The following is a 24783-nucleotide window of genomic DNA, read 5'->3' on the forward strand; positions in this document are numbered from 1 at the left end:
GGTAAGTTTCAACTTTTAATTAATATTATTTAGGTGTATTATAACATAGAAAATAATTAATTAATCCCACTAAATGTGGATTTTCTGTTCAACTGAGTTTTGGACATGTCATTTGATTGGTCAAGACAATTAGGATTAGTTAACGAATTTAATAATGATACATAAACATATTGAAATATTGGTCCTCAAAAAAATCCCAACTAACAAGTTTGATCCATTTTCCTCGATGTCAAAGTCAAAGTGAACTAGCTTTATAAACACTTATATACTAGTTGTGATATTAATAAACTTATTTCCAAAGTGATGTCCTCGAATGCTATGGACATTTAGTCATGGTCGAACTCGGGATAAATAGACCATACTATGTTATTCAATGTTAGGACTATTCTTTTAGGACTTGAGATAATAATGCCTAACTTATAGAATATATAAAAACCCTAATGTTGCGACTTTATATTCATGACAATGATGATGATGACTAGTTTATCAGCAATTTGAAATAGCAAAAATGGAGAAAGTAAAAAATGTAACGTTAACGTCATCGTCAACCCGTCCCGTCCCGTTGATCCACACCGTTGAATGACCGCTTTCAGAGATTTTTTCTCAGTCGTTGGATCATCGACAATGACGTAAGCCCTAATTTCCCCCAATTCCGAAATCCATAAATACCGCGTTTGTTCTTCATTTCAACATATGTATCAAATGTTCAGTCTTCAATCTTCAATCTTGACGCAACATTTTGAAGATGGTAAGTTGATCGTTTGAATAACCATGCGTTTTCCCATCTGGTTTCTCTAATTTCATGCCACTTTTTAGCTTTTCTTCGATATAGGAACGCAGATCTGATGTGTTCGCTTAATCTAGTTACATATTTCTCATCCAATCCGTGTATTTAGATCTGTTTGAGTCTCCCTGTGAAGAAACATGGCCATCGATAGGAAGTGCCGTCTGACAATCAGCGTAGATTGGTGCTACGGCGACCCGATTTTTCCATTCTTAACGTGTTTTTCATCGCTCTAGAGCGCAAGTAGAAGCGGGAATGTTGCAAAACCTCTTCCGTCTGCTCTCTTGCTGTCTCTAGGGTTACAAATTCGCGAGTAGATTGGGCAAGATCATACCGGTCGTCGTTTGCTCTTCTGCGCGTGTGATTATTGCAGTGATAGCTGAGGGAATTTGCAAATTTGATCTTCTTTTTTCAGCGTTTTGCCCTAGCCACGTCACCTGTAGCTATTTGCCATGACAGGTGATGCTACGATTGGGCAGAGATCGATCCGATTCGCATTCTGATAGGAACCTATGAATACCGAAATCAAACTATTCATGGAGCCGTTTCCTGCGATCACAGTTCTATTCATTCGATTATTGGTTTAGTCGATTTGGTTTGGTTTATTAGGTTAGAGCCCATGATGAACAACTCATAAATTGGAATTACCGTCCGAACTTTGGAAGTTTTGACGAAAAATTTCTGGCTGTCTGAGGCTCTCGAGTTTCTACAATTAATGAGCTACCTTTTTTGTCATTTGAGTTCTTGATGAATTCTTCTCTCAACTCATATATATTATTTACATTTGGTAACGATTCTTCAATTAATTTATCTGGATCTTTAATACTATTATTCTTCTGGAGAAGGGAAATAGCGTCTCATTCTCTATTTTCTCGTCTGACAAAGTATTGGAAAGAATAAGGTTTCGATAATCGATTGAAATCTTTAAGTGCCAGAACAATATCAGTCATAGTTTGTTGGATTATGTTTTTAATTGGGGGTCTAATCAATACATAAGGAACAAATTCAACACAATGTGACGACAGTACGCCAGAAAAGAATAGAACAAAAGAGAAAATTCACAGTAAATCAAATTCTTTTACACAGAAATTGACCCTTTTGTATTAATTGTCAAAAATTTGTGCAGAAAATATTTGGTAAAACACAACTTATCACTCTTGCCACAAATGAAGAATTTAAATGAGTGACGACTGCTAGTTGTCTTTGTTCTTGATGGAATATAAGTGATCAACTCAATCCTAATTCTTAATAGAATGACATAAGACCTACCATATGAAAATATTCTCAAAATGTCAAAAAATAAAAATCTGCAACCTATATTTTGGATATCATCTAACCCCATGCAATTTTGAAATACTGAGATGCATATTGACATCTGATATCCATACTTTTGCAACCGATTTATTAAATCTAATATCAAGATATTTTCCCCAAATCAATATTATCTTGCCATATCAGAATTATGTATAACTAATGAGGACTGGTTTTTTATAAAGTATCCACATCACTACTGCACAATGTTCCTTCCATGAATACCCATCAAGTTTGCTTGTAACACTCACTACACAGAGATATGTCAGCCATATGCATATAACAGCATAAAGAATCTTCTCCATCTTCCCTTTCTCTTCATCATATGATGTACAATATTATGAGACTTGTAGTTAAGGGAACCAAAAAGGTTAACACTGCTCATGCCAAATCTTAGAAGCACCTTCTCAATATACCTCTAATGTGATAGCCATATCAACTTATTTTTTCTATTGCAAATAGTCTGCATGCTGATAATCAGCTTAGCTGGTCCTAAGTCCATCATCATAAATGATTCACTCAACTCCTTCCATCTGTTGATGTTAGACATATCCTTCCTAAAGATATTAATATCATCAACATGTGGGAAGAGAATGACCTACCTTTGAGCAAACCACTTTCCATAAAATCAATGATTAGAGGCACCACATTTGTATCCATTTCTTTTAAAAAATGAACCAAACTTTGTACAACATTTTTTTCGGAGCTTGTTCAAGGCCATACAGACTCTTCAATCTACCAACAGTTTTCTTTGTCTTTGACTTTAAAACCGACTGTTTCCATACAAGTTCTCCAATCTAAAAATATGTCCTTTGTCTTTGACTCTAAAACCTTCTAGTCTATACATGTAAATACACAACCTTTATGTACAACTGATCATCACACATTCACCCTTACAGAATGGGTCCATTACTACATCAGCTAGGATGTCATTGTTCACACAACCATCAAAGATACCCACTTATCTTGAGGTAGCCTTCTCTTTGTGAACAACGTCAGTTTGATTATCTACATAATGACCTCATCCGTGCCATGTCAGTGCCTAATTAAGGAGGATATCTACAGAAAGTACCTAAGTTGACCAGCTCTCATGGTCTCTTGTGTACATGAACAGAACCAATATTAATGCAAACTCCTTAAGAATATCCCATTCTTGACAATATATCTTTGTCCACTTTCCTACATATGTGAAAAAGTCATCCTGTGTCAATCATGTCTTGCTTAGCAATAATTTCATCAATCAGCTTGCAAGTGCTAACCCACCATCTATACCTTGAATACGAGTCAATGCCACCAACGAGCCAACCAAAGACATCTGTTATCTCCTCATGTTCAACCCTATAAGAGTTGTTGTCTACCAAAATATCTGACATCCCATCATCCCAAAGCTTGCCATTATATAAATGTGCTTGTGCTACACTTTATTTCATCATGCTATTTGGAATGAAGAAATCGGAAGTAACATCAAAACATGCTTACGCAATTTTCTGCTAGTTACTTGACTTGAACATGCCTTCCCAAATTATAAGTATGTGAAACATCAAAATCATTATCAAATTCTCGACGTGTATCTAATATTTTGTATCAATGACTATTTGGTTTGTCCATAATGTTAATGCATTCTAGCATTTCCTTTGGTGGGCCCTCATCTATATCTTTTAGATGGAAATATATGTGGCTAAAACACCAATCACATATTTTCATATCTCATTCAATTTTATTGATGCATTTTATTCATTATAATGCACAAGTGATGCTTCCATTGAAGTCCATGAACGTATACAATGGCTAAGTGAATTATGATGGGATAATAATACATATATCACTAGTCTTTAAACATGTATTCTAAATATTCTTATTTAAACGTTACGTGAGAAAAATAGAGAAATATTCTGATAGAATAACACAATTTGGTCACACTCATAAGATTATGTATGGTTGATCTTCGTGCCACTAGTTTGAAGACTATAATGGGAAATTATGGGCGCTCTTTAGTAAAATGAGTTTATTGAATTGATCTATATGAACCATTAAACGATATTATACCAAACTATCAACTAGGTTGATTCACATAACAATTCACATAACAACCAAGGCATCTTATGGATGGACAATAGTACTTTGACTATGACGTAGAAGTTTCTAATTGCAGAATTCCAAACTATATTAGCTCAGATGAGTGTTCAAGATGGGATCGTTTGTCCTTGGTATAAGAGGAGAGGCATAAAGGAAGATGATGTGTGTAATCCTTGACCAAGGTACTAAAATATTGTATAAAAGTTCTCCGACGATTTCTTAGTGTACTAGTATTAACTTGGATGAACAATTTGGGTTTGACAGCTAAACATACCCTAAGTCATCCTTGTAGTGTCAAATGATAAGGGACGATGCATATATAGTATCCAATGATAATAAAACTCAATCAGAAAACCTTAAAACTCCTTTATATCTTTTAGAGCACGAGGTAATTAATTAGGTTGGACAATATATATGGCATCCATGGCTGTAATTAATATGTAATTAATTAGGTTGGACAATATATATATATATATATATATATATATATATATATATATATATATATATATTGGTGTCATATGTAATAAAGGTTATTAGGCCACTAGAGTTGTTAACTAGCTATATTTGGGCCTAGAGGGTCACACAATTTTTTTGGATATCATAGGGTATCATTAAACTTTGGAGGTTTTCTTTAAAAGTTCACATTAATTATTAATAGGAGAAGGCCCTAAAAAAATTGCTTAGGCTAGAATTGACATGTCTTATCTTCTTCCTCCTCCTCCCCTTGGCTCCCCTTCACTCCCAATGTGATTGAAATTGTATTACGATGAAAATAGATTGGTAACATGCATCATTGAGATGTAGGAGCTTCAACATGTCAGGGCTAACATGCATACCTCTAGATACTAGACACATTAATAACAAAACACATCTTTTGTTGAAGATTCAAAAAATTGGATATCTGATCCATCCCAAGATGATTTGATTATCACATTTTAATGTGTTATTCTGATTCTATTTGAAGTCTTTCACTTCAGAAGACATTTAAGTTTTGGTTTCATCACAGCCATAGAAACAACAGTTTCCTCCATTGTTCGAGGCAATGTGCCCTTGGTTGTTGACATGAAAATGGTAGGATGAAGAATAAAGTCTACATGAAATTGAGAAGATGCCTCATCTACCTGATTCATGTAAATAGTGATATCTAACACAAGGTTGTTGTCCCAAAATTACATGGAAAAAAGACAAATTTAGAACAAAATCTTTGAAACTGGAATGTGAACTGGATGAACATTTGAGTAAGTGGAGCATAATTTTATTATTCCTTTACTTCTATAATGAATTTTATAAGGTTTGATGACAATGATAAGGATAGAGCTGAAAACTTTAATGAAGACGTTGATGCAAGTACAAAAAATTATGGAGTAAAAGGATAGAGAGAAAAACCGATGGAAATAGGAACGATAGAGTGACATAAATAGACAAATCAAAATGTTTATGTAGGGTGAAACATTCATTTCAAAACTCAAATGTATAAAGGTTGTTTTAAGTTTAACATATATTGATCCAAGAATACAAATAATTAAAATGTGTGAAACTATAAAAATAAAAATTGGATGAAAAAAGGAGAAAAATATAAGACAAAAAAAGAGAAAAGGACTATAAGAAAAGCATAAAAAAGGAAAAAGAGGAGATGATGAGGAATAAGGAAGGATTTTTAGGTTCACATTAAAACACAATTTGCTCATATTGGCTCCTCCTCCACAGTCCACATTGGCATGCTGATGTTGGGTTCTGGGACATAGATAAAGACCTTGTAAACTCTTTCTCACAGCAACATTAGATGAAATTGATTCCAAATTGATGATTAAATCAAACTAAAGTTTTGTGTACCTTATAGGAATCTTGTTTCACCTCAACTTGCTCCCAAGGAAAGCGTTTTGAAGCCGTTCACATATTCGGCCTCTAGAAGTATCCACACTATCAAGAGACAGTTGGATCTCCAGCTCTATTTGAAGATTTCGTTGATTTTCTCACCATACATACTCTCTTTTGGTGGAGGGAGTAAAGAGATATGAAAGCAATGGGGGGATCTCTATCTGTCTTGGGCGCCCAAAATGGGTGCCCGTTCCCCTATTTCTACTTTTCCTTATAACTTTTCTTAAAAGTCTGTTAATTAAAGTATATCCACTAATGAATTTTTAATCTTATAAGTGTATGATCATGTATCCATTAATAAATTGTGTGACCCGATAATAATCCTTACCAACCTCCATAACTAACTATATCAATAAATACATCAATTAACTAAGGATCGATTCAACCCAATCAATAGGTTAACTTTCCAGCACATAGGGTGTCAAGTTTGTTGGGTTCTACAGGCCTAGATATGGATGAAGACAAGGATTCTACGCAGCATAAGACACATAATGGAATCAAACAACATCATTAAAATCATTGAAACGAAGAACATGTGCATTTATCGTATTTGTAATTTCTTTGATCTGGTAGTGAGATGAGTTGAGCTGCTCATGTGTGAAGCCTCTAGTTTGTTGGGTTCTACATGCCTAGATATGGATGAAGACAAGGATTCTACGCAGCATAAGACACATAATGGAATCAAACAACATCATTAAAATCATTGAAACGAAGAACCTGTGCATGTATCGTATTTGTAATTTCTTTGATCTGGTAGTGAGATGAGTTGAGCTGCTCATGTGTGAAGCCTCTAGATGTATCCATACAGTCCTCGGCACAACAGATCTCCTCCTTCTCAATGACGAGCCACGTTCAACCTCCATCGTCGTCAGTATGTCATCCCGATCGCATCAGAAATGGAGAGGAGTCATGGGGAGAAGGGAGAAGAAGGGGAAGGCCCCTGAACAGTTCTGGCCTAGGTGAATTTCATTCAGGGCCTTCCCCTATTTATACTAAGTGGGTATTTTTCATAAAACCCCCAAAACTTAAGTATATCTTCCGATCTCCAAAAGACCATTTGCGTGTGACCCTCTAGGCCTAGTCTAGTTTACGACTCGAGCAACCAATAACCTTTATTCGCATTCCAAATTAATTATTTATATCCTCATATACATTAAATAACATCAGATTAATTTAACTCAATCGATAGGCTGAGTTTCTAACACATGGGTTGAAATTTTGAGGGTCAGTTGGTCTTCACACCCCATTTCCACCCATGCTCTCTAATATATGTGTAATAGTGAATCTTTATAAAATTCACCATTAAATTTTTATCCTAGATTTGTGGGCTAATTAAAAGCTATTGAGTTTATGCGGTCCATCAAGCTCATTCTATGTGTCTTGAGTATGTGAGAAGAGGAAACATAGAAGAGGGGGCACTCGCCTGCACTCACAACTTGTCGTGATCCTTATAAAATATAAGGATCTATGGTAATCATCCCGGCCTTGCATTCTTTCTTATCAACATCATTGTTAGGTTACAACCATTTTAACCTCTCGTTTTACCTTAAGATTACATCTGTACACTTTTGAACACATCTCACACATTTCACATCATCGTCTCTTTGTCATCTCACTCTTCATCCCCCTTACATGAATCAGTCTTATCATTATGTCATGCTTGATTATTTACTTTGTTATCTCATTATCACAACTCCATTATCCCTTCCACTCATTCTTGTTGTATCTTCATGATCACTATCTACTTATTACTAATTTTATAAATAAGTACCACCATCTCAACTTACATATGCTCATCTCTCGATCACATCTCATTTATCACTATTTAAGTAATATTAAATATTCAATTACCATTCTTCATCGATCTAGATCTATTTAAGTGAGTACATATTTAATAGAAGGACCCAAGGTTTCCCTCCCTGCCTTACATTGCTTTCTTCTTCATCAACATAATATAGCTTACATCCATCCATTTTTTCCATCAAAATCATATCCAAAATATTATCCAGGTTCTACTTGCTTCCATATCACCATTCCTCATCATCCAACCATTCTAATATATATCCATATCTCTCAATTCCCTTTATTATTTATTAATCATTCCTACTTACATTCTTTAAAGATATCTTTCTCATTATCTCTCTGACACACTATCCTCTATCTCCTATATTTCATATTGACCATTCATAGTCTCCATAAATATTCACTATCACCTTTTCATCTCATCATTTCCTTCTTCTATATATTTTTTTAACATATATCACTTCTCACTACCTTAATCTTCACTTAAAATATTGAATTCCTGGTGACCATTCTTTATGGAGACGATCCTTACTCATTAAGAACCAGCCATATTCCAATGAATAAATGATTATAAATATTATTGAATAAACAAAAAAAACACTAATTAACACCAAAAAAGATTTATTTTTATAAAGATCTCTTTGGAAGTCTCGAGAATCTAAGGCTGGCATTAGAGAAGCTCCCGAAATATCAAGTTTGTGCTAGCATGGAGGGCATATGCCAGGAGAAGCCAAAGAGCATTAGGGAGCATTGAGTTGTACTTCCCACCCTCATATTGTCAAATCATTCTGAAATTATTTTGGTAGAAATTATTTTTTATTATTTCAATTATAATCAATCAGATATAATTTATTTTTAGATCAGCCTTATTAAAATTGGTTGATTCGGGAGTTTAATCAAACACATGGTTATTCTTTTCTTACCTGATTTTCTTCTCATTTTCTCTAGAATATTTCCTCAATACCTGTTTTCAATAATTACCTCAAATATAAGTAACTCTTCTATCATTCTCCTAAGATAATATTATCCATTTATTTTTCTAATTCTCTTCATTGTCTCTTAGTATGCTCTTTTCCTCTCCACCCCTTTATTTTTATCTTTATTTTCTATATCATGATATATTTATTGAAAATTAAAGATATGCATTATTATTATTCTCATATACTTGTTATCCCTCTTATCATTATCTCACTCTTTTGGTATCTATTTTTATCTGATTATATTCTTATTATATAATATCTCTTATTGTTCTCTTCTAACTCTAAATTAGATTTAACTCTAAGATCTGGTATTTTAAGAGATCACCTCACTGACCACTAGACGTCTGGGGAATTAAAAAATCTATAAAATCATTTGACCAAGGCTTGATAAAATTTACAATGACAGAAAATTTTCACCCCTAATTTTGCTTTTATCAATCGCACCCCCATCCACCATGGATCCCAATATAAACCTTAGGAGAGGGAACGTAGATGCACCATACAAAAACAGAAGAATATCAAAACTTCGTTGACATATTTATACATTTGAAGCATACCATGGTAGAAATTACAATTGCAAATTCCAATACGAGCAGATCTATACTTTTCCCATTGTTCATCTATTTGAAATCCATTGTTGGACATGGGTTTTTTCATGAGAGATGGACATTTATCTTTGGACATCTACACAGATGATGATAGTTCCAGCTTATATAGTTAACCATATGTCTTTTAATGAATATGTTTCGCTCATTGGATGTAATTTAATATTGTGACACATTAATAAACTGAAGGGAGTAGCACAGTCAAGTGAATAATAATATTTCAGGGATTTGGCCCACAGGGTTGGTGAGAGCATTACCAATCAGTTTGTGTTATAATAACAAATAAGTTTTTACTTTGATGGTAAACCATTTCAACAGGAACAAACCAAGCACATTAAAAATGACTGACATCTTATTCAAGAAAAGATGATGGGTGGTATTATTGTGATGAACTTTGTTTGCTTTCGAAATAAAGTTACACTGAACTTTCTAAAGCTTATTTATGAAAACACATTGGCATTGGTAACCATGGACAAGTTCACCAAGACCCTTTATAATCTGTTAAAAAGTTGTGCACGTCTTAAGAAAGGGCCTACCATGATGATGTTGTATCAAATGAGGAACAAGCAAGGCATGGTTCATATCTATACACATATAGAGGGGGGCACTACCAGATCCTTTCTTATTGACATATTTTGATTTATTTATTATTTATATACCCCTTATTAGTCCATGTAATATTTATTTAAAGCAATATATTTTGCATAGTTTGAAATGTGCACTTATGAACATGTGAATAAACACTCACATTTGCACGATGATATAAATGGGGGACTAGGTCACTTCATGTAACCTTTGTTCCTCCCAGGGAGGAGAGTGCAAAGAAAGACACCAACACCCCCCACCCCCCCACCCCCTCCCCACAAAATCTAACACTTATAAAACTTAAAATAGCCACAAAAAACCACCACTTCCATGTCTGACGCAATTTAAATTCTCATTTAATAAGTCATATTTTCTTGTTTCATAGTTATAAAAGTTAAGAATTTTTCCAATGAATTATATCATCCTCGAGCTTAAAAATCCCATTATATTATCTACTAACTTACCTAAAAAACCAAGTATACTTTTGAAATTTAGTACAAGAAAAGATATTTTTTATAATAAAATTTAAAAATTATTATTTAATTACAAAAAAATAACTCTCATCGCAATTCAAAATCTTTGACTTTTAATTTTAATCACACAAGAATTAGCATGGATCATGCACCACTCGTACATTTACAACTGATACATTTTGAATTGCCACTGATACATTTTCCCATGCCACTTATCAGCATCTTCAATGCATGATCAGCAGATGCCTGGTCAATGTCCCCTCACCATATTCATTAGGTGAAGAAGGGGTCCTCTATAAGGGCAATAATACATCACAGATTTGATCTTAATGCATTTCCATAGATCTCTCAATCAATATCCCTCTCTCCACCTTGTAGAGAGATGATGAATGATCTGAATGGTTGAAGATGGTGATGATTAGGTTGATAACGACGTCAGAGGATGCACATAGCAGGAGAGAGAGTAGATAGGGAGGAGACAGATGACCGGGAGATCAAGAGTGTGGAGAGAGAGGAGAAAGAGTAAATAGAGAGGAGATGGAACATAGAGAGACCAAGAGAGTGGAGAGAGAGATAAGATATAAAGATGAAAAAGAGGACAGGAAGACCAAGCGAGTGGAGAGAGAGAGAAAGAGATTAAATAGAGAGGACCAAGAGAACAGGAAAACCAACAGAGTGGAGACAGAGATAAATAGATTAAGTAGAGGAGCAAGAGGACAGGGAGACCAAGAGAGTGGAGAGAGAGGGCGAGAAAGAGAGAGAAATAGATTAAATAGAGGAGCAAGAGGACAGGGAGACCAAGAGAGTGGAGAGAGAGAGATAGAAATAGATTAAATAGAGAGAAACAAGAGGACAGGGAGACCAAGAGAGTAGAGAGAGAGAGAGGGGACAGGGAGACCAAGAGAAGAGAGAGAGAGGGGACAGGGAGACCAAGAGAGAAGAGAGAGAGAGACAGGGAGACCAAGAGAGTGGAGAGAGGGAGAGAGAGAGAGAGAGGGGACAGGGAGTCCAAGAGAGTGGAGAGAGAGAGAGGGGGAGAGAGAGAGAGGGAGAGGGAGAGATAGAGATAGGACAGTGAGACCAAGAGAGGGGAGAGAGGGAGAGAGAGAGAGAGACCAAGAGAGTGGAGAGAGGAAGAGAGAGAGAGACCAAGAGAGTGGAGAGAGGGAGAGAGAGAGGGGACAGGGAGACCAAGAGAGTGGAGAGAGGGAGAGAGAGAGGGGACAGGGAGAGAGAGAGAGAGGACAGAGAGAGAGAGAGAGAGAGAGAGAGAGAGAGAGAGACCAAGAGAGAGTGACTGAGAGAGAAAGAGATCGAGAGAGAGAGAGAGAGAGAGACACAGAGAGAGAGAGAGAGAGAGAGAGAGAGAGAGAGAGAGAGAGAGAGAGAGAAAGAGAGAGAGAGAGAGAGAGAGAGAGAGAGAGAGAGAGAGAGAGAGAGGACAGGGAGACCAAGAGAAGAGAGAGAGGGAGGTAACAGGGAGACCAAGAGAAGAGAGAGAGAGGGAGAGAGAAAGAGGGGACAGAGAGACCAAGAGAAAAGAGAGAAAGGTAGAGAGAGAGAGAGAGGACAGAGAGAGAGAGAGAGAGGACAGAGAGAGAGAGAGAGGCCAGAGAGACAAAAAGAAGAGAGAGAATGAGAGAGTAGATAGAGTAAGATGACATAAACATTCTAAAATTTACAATAAACCAGCCAATGCAAGTAGATCAAGCCCAACTATTCATATCAGGCCCAACAACAACTATGAATCTGACGACTGTTCATGCAAGGATTCCTTCCTAGTACTTGCACAGAAGTAGCGAACTCATCTTCCTGCTGTCGACGACAATGGAAGCCCTGATCTGCAGAAAGCTCGGCGACCCGACTGAACCCATGTCGGATTCATCGGCGATCTTCGTTTCCATCTCTCACCCACCACCGTTGATCCGCTCCCCGACCGATATTAGAATCCGGGTCATCGCCGCAAGCTTAAATTATGCCAATTACCTTCAGATTCTTGGAAAATACCAGGAAAAACATCCTCTTCCGTTCATCCCAGGGTCTGATTTCTCCGGCGTCGTCGAGTCCGTCGGAATTGGTGTCCGCAAGTTCAAGATTGGGGATAGAGTTTGCGCTTCTGCGGATTTCGGAGCTTACGCTGAGATGGTTGTGATGGATGAGAAGCAACTGTATGCTTCTGGTTTACGTTATTTATTTTTTATGTTGTCAATAAAAAAAAACAATCTCTTTATTAGGACCATGGTAGCTCAAGAACCATGGTAGCTGAAGGCATAGAGCGATAAACATTCATGGAAAAACCCATTTATTTGTAAGCAGCGAAAGTTCTCTCGGATTTTAAGTCGAGAATGATGGTAGCTGAAAATTTTCACCTGTAAGGCATTGAGCGATAGACATTCTTGGAAACGCCCATTTATTTGTTAGCAGTGAAAAGTCTCTCGGATTTTAACTTAAGAATGATGTTATCTGAAAATTTTGACCTGTAAGGCATAGAGAGACAAACATTCATGGAAACATATATCTTTCAGAAAGAAAATGGAAGCGCCCATTTATTTGTTAGCAGTGAAATCTGTTGGATTTTAATGCAAGAATGATGATATCTTAAAAGTTGGACTTTGTTAGCCATAGAGCGATAAACATTCATGGAAAAATCCATTTAATTTTTAGAAGTGAAAAGTCTCTTGGATTTAAATCTTCATTTTTATCTTCAGTTCCTCTTTTTCAGACTGATTTGAACTTATGAATGATGGCTGCTGAAAATTTGAAACAGTAGCCATAAAATAATTAACATTCATGGACACATCCATTTGATTGTTTGCCGTGGAATGATCCGTGATATAATGTTTTTGTTTGAAAAACTTCTGCGTTACTTTATTTACTTCATTTATAATCATCGATCTGTCTTTTTGAGATCAATTTCAACTCAAGAGTGATGGCAGCTGAAAATTTGAAACTGTAGCCGTCAAGAAATTAACTTTCATGCAGACAGGCATTTTATTCTTTGAAGTGATCTACGATCTAATGTTATGTATGACACGTGTTTGAATTTGTGCGGTTTTGTTCTACCTATGGTGAAAAGGTTTCGGGTTCCGGATGGATGTGATATGGTGGCTGCTGGGGGCTTGCCCGTCGCCTTCGGCACTTCCCATGTTGCTCTTGTTCATCGAGCTCAGCTGAAGCCGGGCCAGGTGATTACTTCTTCCATTAATGAATTTGTAAAAACCTAAAATTGATTCCTTCCACTTTTGAAAGGCCGCTCTTCGTTCTTGGGGCACTCACTTATTATTTAGACATTCTATACATCTGCAAGGAAATACAGAGAATAAAACTCTTAATCAACCCATTGTTTGAGTCTGCAGTCCGAGGAAAACTTTTCATCATCATCTGAAAATTGCCATCATCACAAGAACGTGTGGTATGACGAGACCATTTGTCATTTTTACCCTCGTCGAGTACAAGTGATGATGACTTTGAAAACTTCGTCCTCATCATCGCCATCCTTGCACGATCTTTGGCAAAACATTCTCTCTTTCCTTCTGTTTGGCAAAGTTCTCTTTCCTTCTGTTTGAAAATTTCTGTCTCTCTCTCTCTCTCTGTCTCTGACTAAAATTTCACTCTTGTAAGTCCCATAAGAAAGTATATTCATTGATGTTTGAACTTCACACTTGATGTGAGAGATTTAAGATAATATGTAATCTCTCTCCTACTGTTTGCGCAATTTTCTCTCTCCCTATGTTTGGTAAAATCTCTCTCTCCCTATGTTTGGTAAAATCTCTCTCTCCCTTTGTTTGGAAAAAATTCTATCTCCTTGTGTTTGGCAAAAGTTATATATCTTTCTCATTCTCTCTTGATGTTTGTCCCAATTCTCTCTCTCTCTCTGTGTCTATTTTTTACAATATATGAATATTTTGCATGCGAATTTTAATCAAGAACTGAGCTTGCCTTCTTAAATTAAGGTATTGCTTGTTCTCGGAGCAGCTGGTGGTGTTGGGATTTCTGCTGTACAAATAGGAAAAGTGTGTGGCGCCATCGTCATTGCTGCGGCCAGGTACGCTCATATGCTGCTCTGTATTGTATGTTGCCACGCTATGTGCATAAAAATAAGGTTTTTGCTGACTAATTACAGGGGCATAGAAAAAGTGAATGTCCTCAAATCCTTGGGCGCTGACCACGTGGTCAATTTGAGCGAGGAGGGACTTTCAGAAAGTGTAAAGGAATATCTCAAAAGTAGAGGGCTCAAGGGAGTTGATGTTCTTTATGATCCAGTTGGAGGCAAGCTGATGAAAGAATCTATGAAGTTGCTTAATTGGGGTGCAAAGATCCTGGTGATTGGATTTGCCTCCGGTGATATCCCTGTCATTCCAGCAAATATTGCTCTAGTAAAGGTTGTCATACTATTTAATCATTTCAAAGGGCATAATTATTTATTCCATTCTGTCATTGAAGTAGCTCATTAATCTTTGATGGAGGAAATTTACATCATTTTTCTCATTTTTGTTAGGTTTATTGATTTATCTGGATTTTAAGTCCCCTCTCTTACAGAACATCGGATGGCATAGTTATTAGATTGGCAAAGGTTGTTATACTGTTGAATTATTTCAAATGGCATAGTTATTTATTCCATTGTGGCATCGCAGTAGTTCATTAATCTGTTGATGGAGAGTAATTTAGATTATTCTTCTCATTTTTAAATCTCCAATTTTGTTTGTTAGATTTATTGATTTATCTGGATTTCAATTCTCCTCTCTTACAGATCTTCGGCATCAGTAAATTACCTAGCTATGTTTATTTTGAAGAAATCATCAGAGACAGTCCTCTCAACTGTAGTTTGCACAAACACGATTTTGGAGTTAGTAATCATCTTCTTGTAGAACTCGTTAGAGAAGAGTCAATATGCGGAAGAGACTGAAGAGAAGAATACGAGGGAAGAGAGGAGATCTCCTACCCTTATATACTGGAGGAAAATTGAATGAAAGACCTTACTTCCATAATTTTTAGGGTTATATACGTGTTAGTTTTGGTTCTTAATGTTGGTACTCAGATGAATTGTCTTTTTGGCTATTTTCGTGTATTTATAATATTATTTTAAAAGTTATCGTCCTTTAAATGCAAAAGAAAATGACCCATGAGAAATTTGAAGAAATGATTCGAGAATTCCCCCTCAGTTCTTGTTCTGTGAGCTGTGTACATGGAAGAGAGTTAAGGAGAGTATTGCAACACCTTGATAAGTCATTTGATATCAAATGCTCTCATTTTACGATTTCATAAAAAAAACTTTTCCTTTTACAGATTTTCTTCATCTACATCCTAACTCTGCGTTAATTAAAATTTCCTTGGTGTTTATTTCCTGTAGAATTGGACGATTCATGGGCTATATTGGGGAAGTTACTGGAAACATTGTCCCAGCGTGCTAAAAGATTCCTTGAACGAGCTGCTTTCTTGGCTTCAAAAGGGTTTGATTTCCGTCAACGTTTCCCATAGATACAGTCTTTCCCAGGTCAATCTTCAATCTTTCTTTCATTTTTCTCGTGCTCCCTTTTATCATCTTCAAATATTAGCATTCCAATCTTCAAAAAAAAATAGCATTGCTTTTTTCTGGGTTTCTTTGTCAAACAAAGAAAACTAAGTCACCTTACCAAGGTATTCATCTTTTCACAGGCCAATCTAGCCTTTAATGCCATCAAAGAGAGGATGGCTATTGGTAAGGTGATGCTTGTCCTCTCAGGAACTCCTCAAAGTCAACAGGCTAAGCTCTGATGGGCAAAGAGCCATGCTGCACACAGATTATCAAAGACCCCTTTCATGGGTAGTTTCTGGTCATTCCATCTGTAGTTTAAAGCCCTTAATAAAATTACTTATAATTTAACCATGATCTGGAAATGTAGCGCACATATTTTATCAAAAGCCTTTTTAGTGGGTAGTTTTGGAAGACAAAGATACAAAGAACTCTCCCTTTGGTTTACTAACACCGTCATAAATTTATTTCACTGTGGACAGTGATGAAATGTATTCCACACAGATGATGAAAAACCTTCTTCATGGGTATTTTGTGAAATAAAAAAATACAAAGTTCAGGAAGTATGAAATGGATTACTCGATCTACATGCCTCACCAGGGCTCCACATATTCAGTAATTCCACTCAAATTTAAATCTGTAGGAGAAGATAACCACAGAAAAAATCATGAGATAATTGCCGTCCAGTTATTTATTCTACAGATTCGTAAAATAACACATTCTTCTCAAGGAACCTAATATAGTTGATTGAGAATTCCAACAAAAGGGAACAAGAGATAAACTGAATACCCATTGGAGCTTCCTTTTTTCATTAAAACCTCCCTTTCTCTTCCCCAGTCCAGATAGAGATTGAATGAAGATTTTTCAATAGGTTTATTTATGGCTCTTTGGTTTCTAAAAATATCATGATGAGACGAGTCCTTAATTTTAGAAATCGAGAATGGAAGTGTTTCTTATTTGAAAATCAGTGAAGAATAAAACATCCTGAGGTTTGAATCAAATAAAAATAAACTTACTAACCAAAAAACATTCAACTTCGTCAGATTTTGAACTGTTTTGCAATGGTCAAACATGTCATTTAATAGGAAGATTGGGCTCAACTTTTTCTTGAAGAATTATTTTAATAATCGTATATACATTTGGTCGAGACTGGATTTTGAAAAGCCCTCAATCTTCATAAAAGAAAGAAAATACTAATTTTTACTAAAATATAATTTATAAGGTTGTTTTCTGAGTGAAATTTATAATTATCAAATCGCCAAGAATAAAATGTTTGTAAAAATTGTGAGAAAATTTGTGAAAGAGAAACACAGAATACGGCGGAGAAATAAGAAAGTTAAAGATAAAAAAATAGGTAATGCGTATCATTTTACTCTGTTAGAAAAAATCATTAAAACATATCTTTCAGGGTCATGCCTAGTATAAGCAATGAGATCTTGGTCAATGAAGCTTCTTCAGATTTTCACATACCAGCAAGAAGGTGGTACCACTGAAAAGGCCAGTGTTTGCTGCCAAAAAATATCTTCTTAGAATACGAAAGATCAATAAAATAAGCACAAAAAATTTTAGTCAGAAAATTTCATGTGTCATTGAAGATTAGGATCTTCCATGGAAAAAATTCTCTAGGTGGAGGGACGCTGAAATTGCCAAAAGGAGAGGTGAATCCTAACGGGTGATGAAATAAAGGACATGATAAAGGTCATGGAGTTAAGGGGCTGACTACCCTATTTTGGGTTAGTTTTTGCACTGTCAGGCCTACTCCATTTTTTGGGTGCTAAAAAAGTTAATAGGATCCTATTCCTTGTTATATTTGACATGTAGCCCATTAAGGTCATTTTGGTCATTTAAGGGGTGTGTGTATCTATGCAACAATATACCATCAGTAGGGATATTGTGGTAATTTAATTTTGTTGTGTTTTCGTTTTGATGAAAAAATTGATTTGGGTTTGTATCGAAGGAGGTGGATAAGAATTCAATGTCAGGGGTCATGAATCAACTGGAATGAGTTACCAGGAGATGTGGTAAAGGAGAGGATGCCCCAAACTTATTCATTCTTCATTTCCCTATTGAAAGGGCCAAAATGTACATAGTGAAAGGACCAAAATGTCACTAGTGGGATACAGGAACAATGACATCATGGGGATATAATCCTATAAAAATAGTGCCCAAAAGACCCAAAGATGCTTTTTTATCTTTAAAAAAAGTTGTAACCCAAAAATCAGACCTGACCCACAAACGAGTCAAGAAGAATCAACTGCCATGGTCTATATTCCCTAACCTTTGTTTTAAAATATATGTTTTTCGAAGACAGTGATTAGGTTGAATTACCAACAAGATAAAGGGAACTCTATCAAGTTATAACTATGCAAGCCCCTTGATTTAGATATCTTCAAGATTTAGTTTCAATCCCTTGATGCCAAGATGTCTGAATCTATTCTCCGTGAAATATTCTCTTATTGAATCAAGATATTTGATGTTAAACAGAAAAAATAGTCATTTAACCCCAATTAATGCCTTCATATAAACTCAAAATTCTAGCTATAGCAAAAAAAATGTTTGTGAGGTAGATCAATCTCTGCCTTATAATATTTTATTGCACGTTTGATGAAATATTGATTCTTAGTGACGTGATATGAATTCTATTTGAAATTCATGAACCAAAATAAATGGATCACATTATTAATGATCATATAAATATCCCCGTAGGTAATTTTTTTATTTAAATATTTGAAAATGATAATTATTACTTAAACCTTATAAAATAGATAATACATGTGTAAAATTATATATATGTATGCATGTTAAATAATTAGAGACAATATTATAGAATCAAATAATTGAAATTTTTATACAACTAGGAAAAACTATAAAATTAATAAAATGCTGAGCCTACATGTACGATAATGAAATGACATTTTGATTTTATAAGCTTTTGATGATCAATTGGTATTCTCTTTACTACTGACTACTTGCTTTTTGTAACCTTGTGGTCCAAATTATAATGCCTCACAAGGACATTATTTATCATGCTTATGGGACCACCTAGGTCCAAATATTATGTATAAGTGCGCCTTCCTCCCACAAATTTGTTCAATAAGATTGCTGGTGACCCGTAACCTATGCAACGCTCAAATTTTCATAACTTGTTTCACAAGCCATGCTGGCTCTTTAAAAGCATGAATTTGTGATTTAGAAATCTATATAATTTTATCATGGCTGTAGGTTATGCCAATTGATGCAAATCAACATGTTATTAACATCTATTCTTTGGAACTAATTTGTTGTTTAATATTTTTTATTGGTAGCGTTTAAAATATCAAAGAGTGAAAAAAATAATGTGGGAATATGAAAACTCCTTACGAGATGCACAAGAAAAATAATCAGTAAAATAAAGAATTTTTCACCATCATCTTACTTTATAGAAACTCTCTTATTATTTTTAGGTGACAAAGTAATTTTTTATGCACAATAAACATTTATACACAATAAACATGAAGTGAAACACAATGTTCAGAGATACATTTTTATTACATGAATTTTATTTAAAGATTAAATTTAAGTGAGGGTGTGACAAACATAAGCTACTAATTTTATTATTATGTATAAAAACACTTATTTATTTGAAATATTTATTCATCACAAATAATTTTGTGGAATAAGTTTGAAGGAAAATCTGTGTGTGCAGGTAATAAAATGTTCAAAAACAAACTCAAAGCATTTTTAAAATACAAACTGAAAACATTTTTTATTATAAAATGTTATTAAATGATACTCCTCTAGAATTAATTTACAAAACATCTTGATTTTATAAATTTGGCCTTCTCTAATATTTTTATATGTCATTAACCAAATGATGAGCACTGGAAAATAGTTTAGTATTTTTACTCTTTGTGGATACATTTTTCCTCCAAAATTACATCTAATGTTTATAAGTACATAGTTCACAGGCATTTTTTTTATATAAATATTAATTTTAATTTCAAAAATGTATTTGGAGTAGTACGCTGTGGTTAACTTGAGGAACAAAGATCATATCATTGTACAATAAATTATTTGCATAGAGATATTTAATATTTTGTGATTATTATAGAGGACTTTTGCAATCATCTTAATGATATAAGTCTATTTTTATTGTAATGGATTGCATTTATAGATGATTATAGTCAATCCCGATGAGGATTAATGTCAATCACTTGGATTTTAAATTTATTGTCCATTATTTTTTTCTAGATTGGGCAATTATTAGTGATGGAGGATCTCATTTGAACATCTACTGTTTTGGTCTCTTTTTAGAAATAAATGGCTTCCATAATAGGATGGCACCCATTACTATAATCAATAATATAAACAATTAGACCTTTGTAAGAGAGAGACTGAGTATATTTTAAATAAGATTATTAAGCGTTATGAGTATTGATCTAGTGGAATTTTATAATACTTTATGCAATTATTAGATGGAATATTAGAAACCATCATCGAGTTAATCATATAGATCACTCTAGAAAAGCACGCACCCTTCATGAGAAGATTTAACATCAATCATACTGGGAAATTTTGAAGCTTTGTGTCTCCTTGTAGGAAGTAGGTACAAACAATGTTTTGTAGGTGGAAGAGCTTTAGGAGTTGAGGAACAGCATTTACTAGAACCCCATTATTTATAGAATCACAATGAAATCATGTAGCTAGGAGAATTTCATAAGAATTAAATTACGTAAAAAATTTGAGTCCATAGTTCTAAATTCCAAATATTTACATAAAAAAACAGATTCAGATGTGATGGATCATTTGTTGCGGAAAAACTTTGTGAATGTGGAACATTTTGAATCTCATAGATTAAGACAGGGAAATGATTTAAGGTCAATGGTAAATTGTTGAAGACCTACTTATAATCATATAACTAAAAACTATAGATTTATATTTATTCTAAATGTCATTATGCTGAACATCAACCATCATGAAAATTTTTAACTCAAACACATTTCTCCACTTAAAGCTCCCTTTTTATTTATTTAGGGGTTGTTTCAGTATAAATTATGGTAGTAAATGAATACCAATTATCCATATTATGTTAATGCTTTTTTTTGAGTTTGAATAAGTGACCAGCTCAGCAAACTAAAAGAGAAGAACTTTTTTGAAGATAGATGACATAAAAATAGGAGAATTGAGATGAAAAGCTTATAACCAGAGTTTTAAAATTTTGGAATTAATTTATTCATTTTTTAATAACATGGAAAGCAGATCATTGGTAATAAAAATGCATGATCATGATCCTAACTGTCAAACAATTTTTATTTCACAAAATTTTAAGCTACTCTAATTGCACTTTTATTTCTCCACTCATAATTTCTATATTATGCATCAGAAGTATCATAAATCAAATCTTGAGCTCGAAATTGATTCTAGGGAAATCTCATTTTAATGACTACTGAATAATTTCATGATAATAAAATGTTATTTAATCAATTGATTCATCCATAAAGATAAGACAACTAGAAGCACATTTAAATCATTTAGTGTTCATGACAAACTAAGGGTCATAAAATGGATGGCCAGTAAGAATATGTGTGATGATGGTTCAGGAATTATAATGTGCTATTTTTATCCTATCAACTTATTTCTTCAAAATTGAGAGTACTATCAAAAGATTTGAATCATTTCATAGATGACTCAAAATTGGGTAAAAATAGATGGTAGAAAATGAAACATGATCATGTGAATCCATTTCTCAATTCTTACTCTTCTAATAGTTTCACTCCTATTGTTGGATGTATTACCAATAGTTTATGAAGTATTCAAAATTAATAAAAACTAAAAGAGATAATATCAAAAGTTGAATAAATAATTACAGACACAATGTGCTATTTTTATCCTGTCAACTTATTTCTTCAAAATTGAGAGTACTATCAAAATATTTGAATCATTTCATAGATGACTCAAAATTGGGTAAAAATAGATGGTAGAAAATGAAACATGATCATGTGAATCCATTTCTCAATTCTTACTCTTCTAATAGTTTCACTCCTATTGTTGGATGTATTACCAATAGTTTATGAAGTATTCAAAATTAATAAAAACTAAAAGAGATAATATCAAAAGTTGAATAAATAATTACAGACACAATGTGCTATTTTAATGTGCTATTTTTATCCTGTCAACTTATTTCTTCAAAATTGAGAGTACTATCAAAAGATTTGAATCATTTCATAGATGACTCAAAATTGGGTAAAAATAGATGGTAGAAAATGAAACATGATCCTGTGAATCCATTTCTCAATTCTTACTCTTCTAATAGTTTCACTCCTATTGTTGGATGTATTACCAATAGTTTATGAAGTATTCAAAATCAATAAAAACTAAAAGAGATAATATCAAAAGTTGAATAAATAATTACAGACACAATGTGCTATTTTAATGTGCTATTTTTATCCTGTCAACTTATTTCTTCAAAATTGAGAGTACTATCAAAAGATTTGAATCATTTCATAGATGACTCAAAATTGGGTAAAAATAGATGGTAGAAAATGAAACATGATCATGTGAATCCATTTCTCAATTCTTACTCTTCTAATAGTTTCACTCCTATTGTTGGATGTATTACCAATAGTTTATGAAGTATTCAAAATTAATAAAAACTAAAAGAGATAATATCAAAAGTTGAATAAATAATTACAGACACAATGTGCTATTTTTATCCTGTCAACTTATTTCTTCAAAATTGAGAGTACTATCAAAATATTTGAATCATTTCATAGATGACTCAAAATTGGGTAAAAATAGATGGTAGAAAATGAAACATGATCATGTGAATCCATTTCTCAATTCTTACTCTTCTAATAGTTTCACTCCTATTGTTGGATGTATTACCAATAGTTTATGAAGTATTCAAAATTAATAAAAACTAAAAGAGATAATATCAAAAGTTGAATAAATAATTACAGCCACAATGTGCTATTTTAATTTTTATCCTGTCAACTTATTTCTTCAAAATTGAGAGTACTATCAAAAGATTTGAATCATTTCATAGATGACTCAAAATTGGGTAAAATAGATGGTAGAAAATGAAACATGATCCTGTGAATCCATTTCTCAATTCTTACTCTTCTAATAGTTTCACTCCTATTGTTGGATGTATTACCAATAGTTTATGAAGTATTCAAAATCAATAAAAACTAAAAGAGATAATATCAAAAGTTGAATAAATAATTACAGACACAATGTGCTATTTTAATGTGCTATTTTTATCCTTTCAACTTATTTCTTCAAAATTGAGAGTACTATCAAAAGATTTGAATCATTTCATAGATGACTCAAAATTGGGTAAAATAGATGGTAGAAAATGAAACATGATCATGTGAATCCATTTCTCAATTCTTACTCTTCTAATAGTTTCACTCCTATTGTTGGATGTATTACCAATAGTTTATGAAGTATTCAAAATCAATAAAAACTAAAAGAGATAATATCAAAAGTTGAATAAATAATTACAGACACAATGTGCTATTTTTATCCTGTCAACTTATTTCTTCAAAATTGAGAGTACTATCAGAAGATTTGAATCATTTCATAGATGACTCAAAATTGGGTAAAAATAGATGGTAGAAAATGAAACATGATCATGTGAATCCATTTCTCAATTCTTACTCTTCTAATAGTTTCACTCCTATTGTTGGATGTATTACCAATAGTTTATGAAGTATTCAAAATTAATAAAAACTAAAAGAGATAATATCAAAAGTTGAATAAATAATTACAGACACAATGTGCTATTTTTATCCTGTCAACTTATTTCTTCAAAATTGAGAGTACTATCAGAAGATTTGAATCATTTCATAGATGACTCAAAATTGGGTAAAAATAGATGGTAGAAAATGAAACATGATCATGTGAATCCATTTCTCAATTCTTACTCTTCTAATAGTTTCACTCCTATTGTTGGATGTATTACCAATAGTTTATGAAGTATTCAAAATTAATAAAAACTAAAAGAGATAATATCAAAAGTTGAATAAATAATTACAGACACAATGTGCTATTTTAATGTGCTATTTTTATCCTGTCAACTTATTTCTTCAAAATTGAGAGTACTATCAAAAGATTTGAATCATTTCATAGATGACTCAAAATCGGGTAAAAATAGATGGTAGAAAATGAAACATGATCATGTGAATCCATTTCTCAATTCTTACTCTTCTAATAGTTTCACTCCTATTGTTGGATGAATAGTTTATGAAGTATTCAAAATTAATAAAAACTAAAAGAGATAATATCAAAAGTTGAATAAATAATTACAGACACAATGTGCTATTTTAATGTGCTATTTTTATCCTGTCAACTTATTTCTTCAAAATTGAGAGTACTATCAAAAGATTTGAATCATTTCATAGATGACTCAAAATTGGGTAAAAATAGATGGTAGAAAATGAAACATGATCCTGTGAATCCATTTCTCAATTCTTACTCTTCTAATAGTTTCACTCCTATTGTTGGATGTATTACCAATAGTTTATGAAGTATTCAAAATCAATAAAAACTAAAGAGATAATATCAAAAGTTGAATAAATAATTACAGACACAATGTGCTATTTTAATGTGCTATTTTTATTCTGTCAACTTATTTCTTCAAAATTATCAAAATATTTGAATCATTTCATAGATGACTCAAAATTGGGTAAAAATAGATGGTAGAAAATGAAACATGATCATGTGAATCCATTTCTCAATTTTTACTCTTCTAATAGTTTCACTTTTATTGTTGGATGTATTACCAATAGTT

General features: G+C 33.5%; 1 protein-coding gene, 1 long non-coding RNA gene and 2 other non-coding genes across 4 annotated transcripts; all 4 read left to right on the plus strand.

Moving 5' to 3' along the window:
* The first annotated feature begins 701 nt into the window (after nucleotides 1-701).
* LOC144714316 (uncharacterized) lies at nucleotides 702-1628 on the plus strand. The gene is made up of 2 exons (XR_013584321.1): nucleotides 702-748; nucleotides 1200-1628. It is a non-coding gene; the product is annotated as an uncharacterized LOC144714316 (long non-coding RNA).
* On the plus strand, nucleotides 1205-1347 carry LOC144714717 (small nucleolar RNA snoR2/U65). The gene has a single exon (XR_013584449.1). It is a non-coding gene; the product is annotated as a small nucleolar RNA snoR2/U65 (small nucleolar RNA).
* Nucleotides 1398-1485, plus strand: LOC144714713 (small nucleolar RNA snoR77Y). Its single transcript, XR_013584445.1, has one exon. It is a non-coding gene; the product is annotated as a small nucleolar RNA snoR77Y (small nucleolar RNA).
* Nucleotides 1629-12258: 10630 nt separating the features above from the next.
* LOC144714440 (GroES-like zinc-binding alcohol dehydrogenase family protein) lies at nucleotides 12259-16441 on the plus strand. Its single transcript, XM_078589183.1, has 6 exons — nucleotides 12259-12666; nucleotides 13575-13683; nucleotides 14452-14543; nucleotides 14622-14880; nucleotides 15849-15992; nucleotides 16154-16441. Exons 1-6 carry the CDS (start codon nucleotides 12326-12328, stop codon nucleotides 16250-16252), a joined length of 1044 nt encoding a protein of 347 aa, XP_078445309.1. The 5' UTR covers nucleotides 12259-12325; the 3' UTR covers nucleotides 16253-16441.
* Nucleotides 16442-24783: the final 8342 nt, after the last annotated feature.

The sequence above is a fragment of the Wolffia australiana genome, chromosome 17 (assembly GCF_029677425.1).
Source record: "Wolffia australiana isolate 7733 chromosome 17, ASM2967742v1".
Classification (NCBI taxonomy): Eukaryota; Viridiplantae; Streptophyta; class Magnoliopsida; order Alismatales; family Araceae; genus Wolffia; species Wolffia australiana.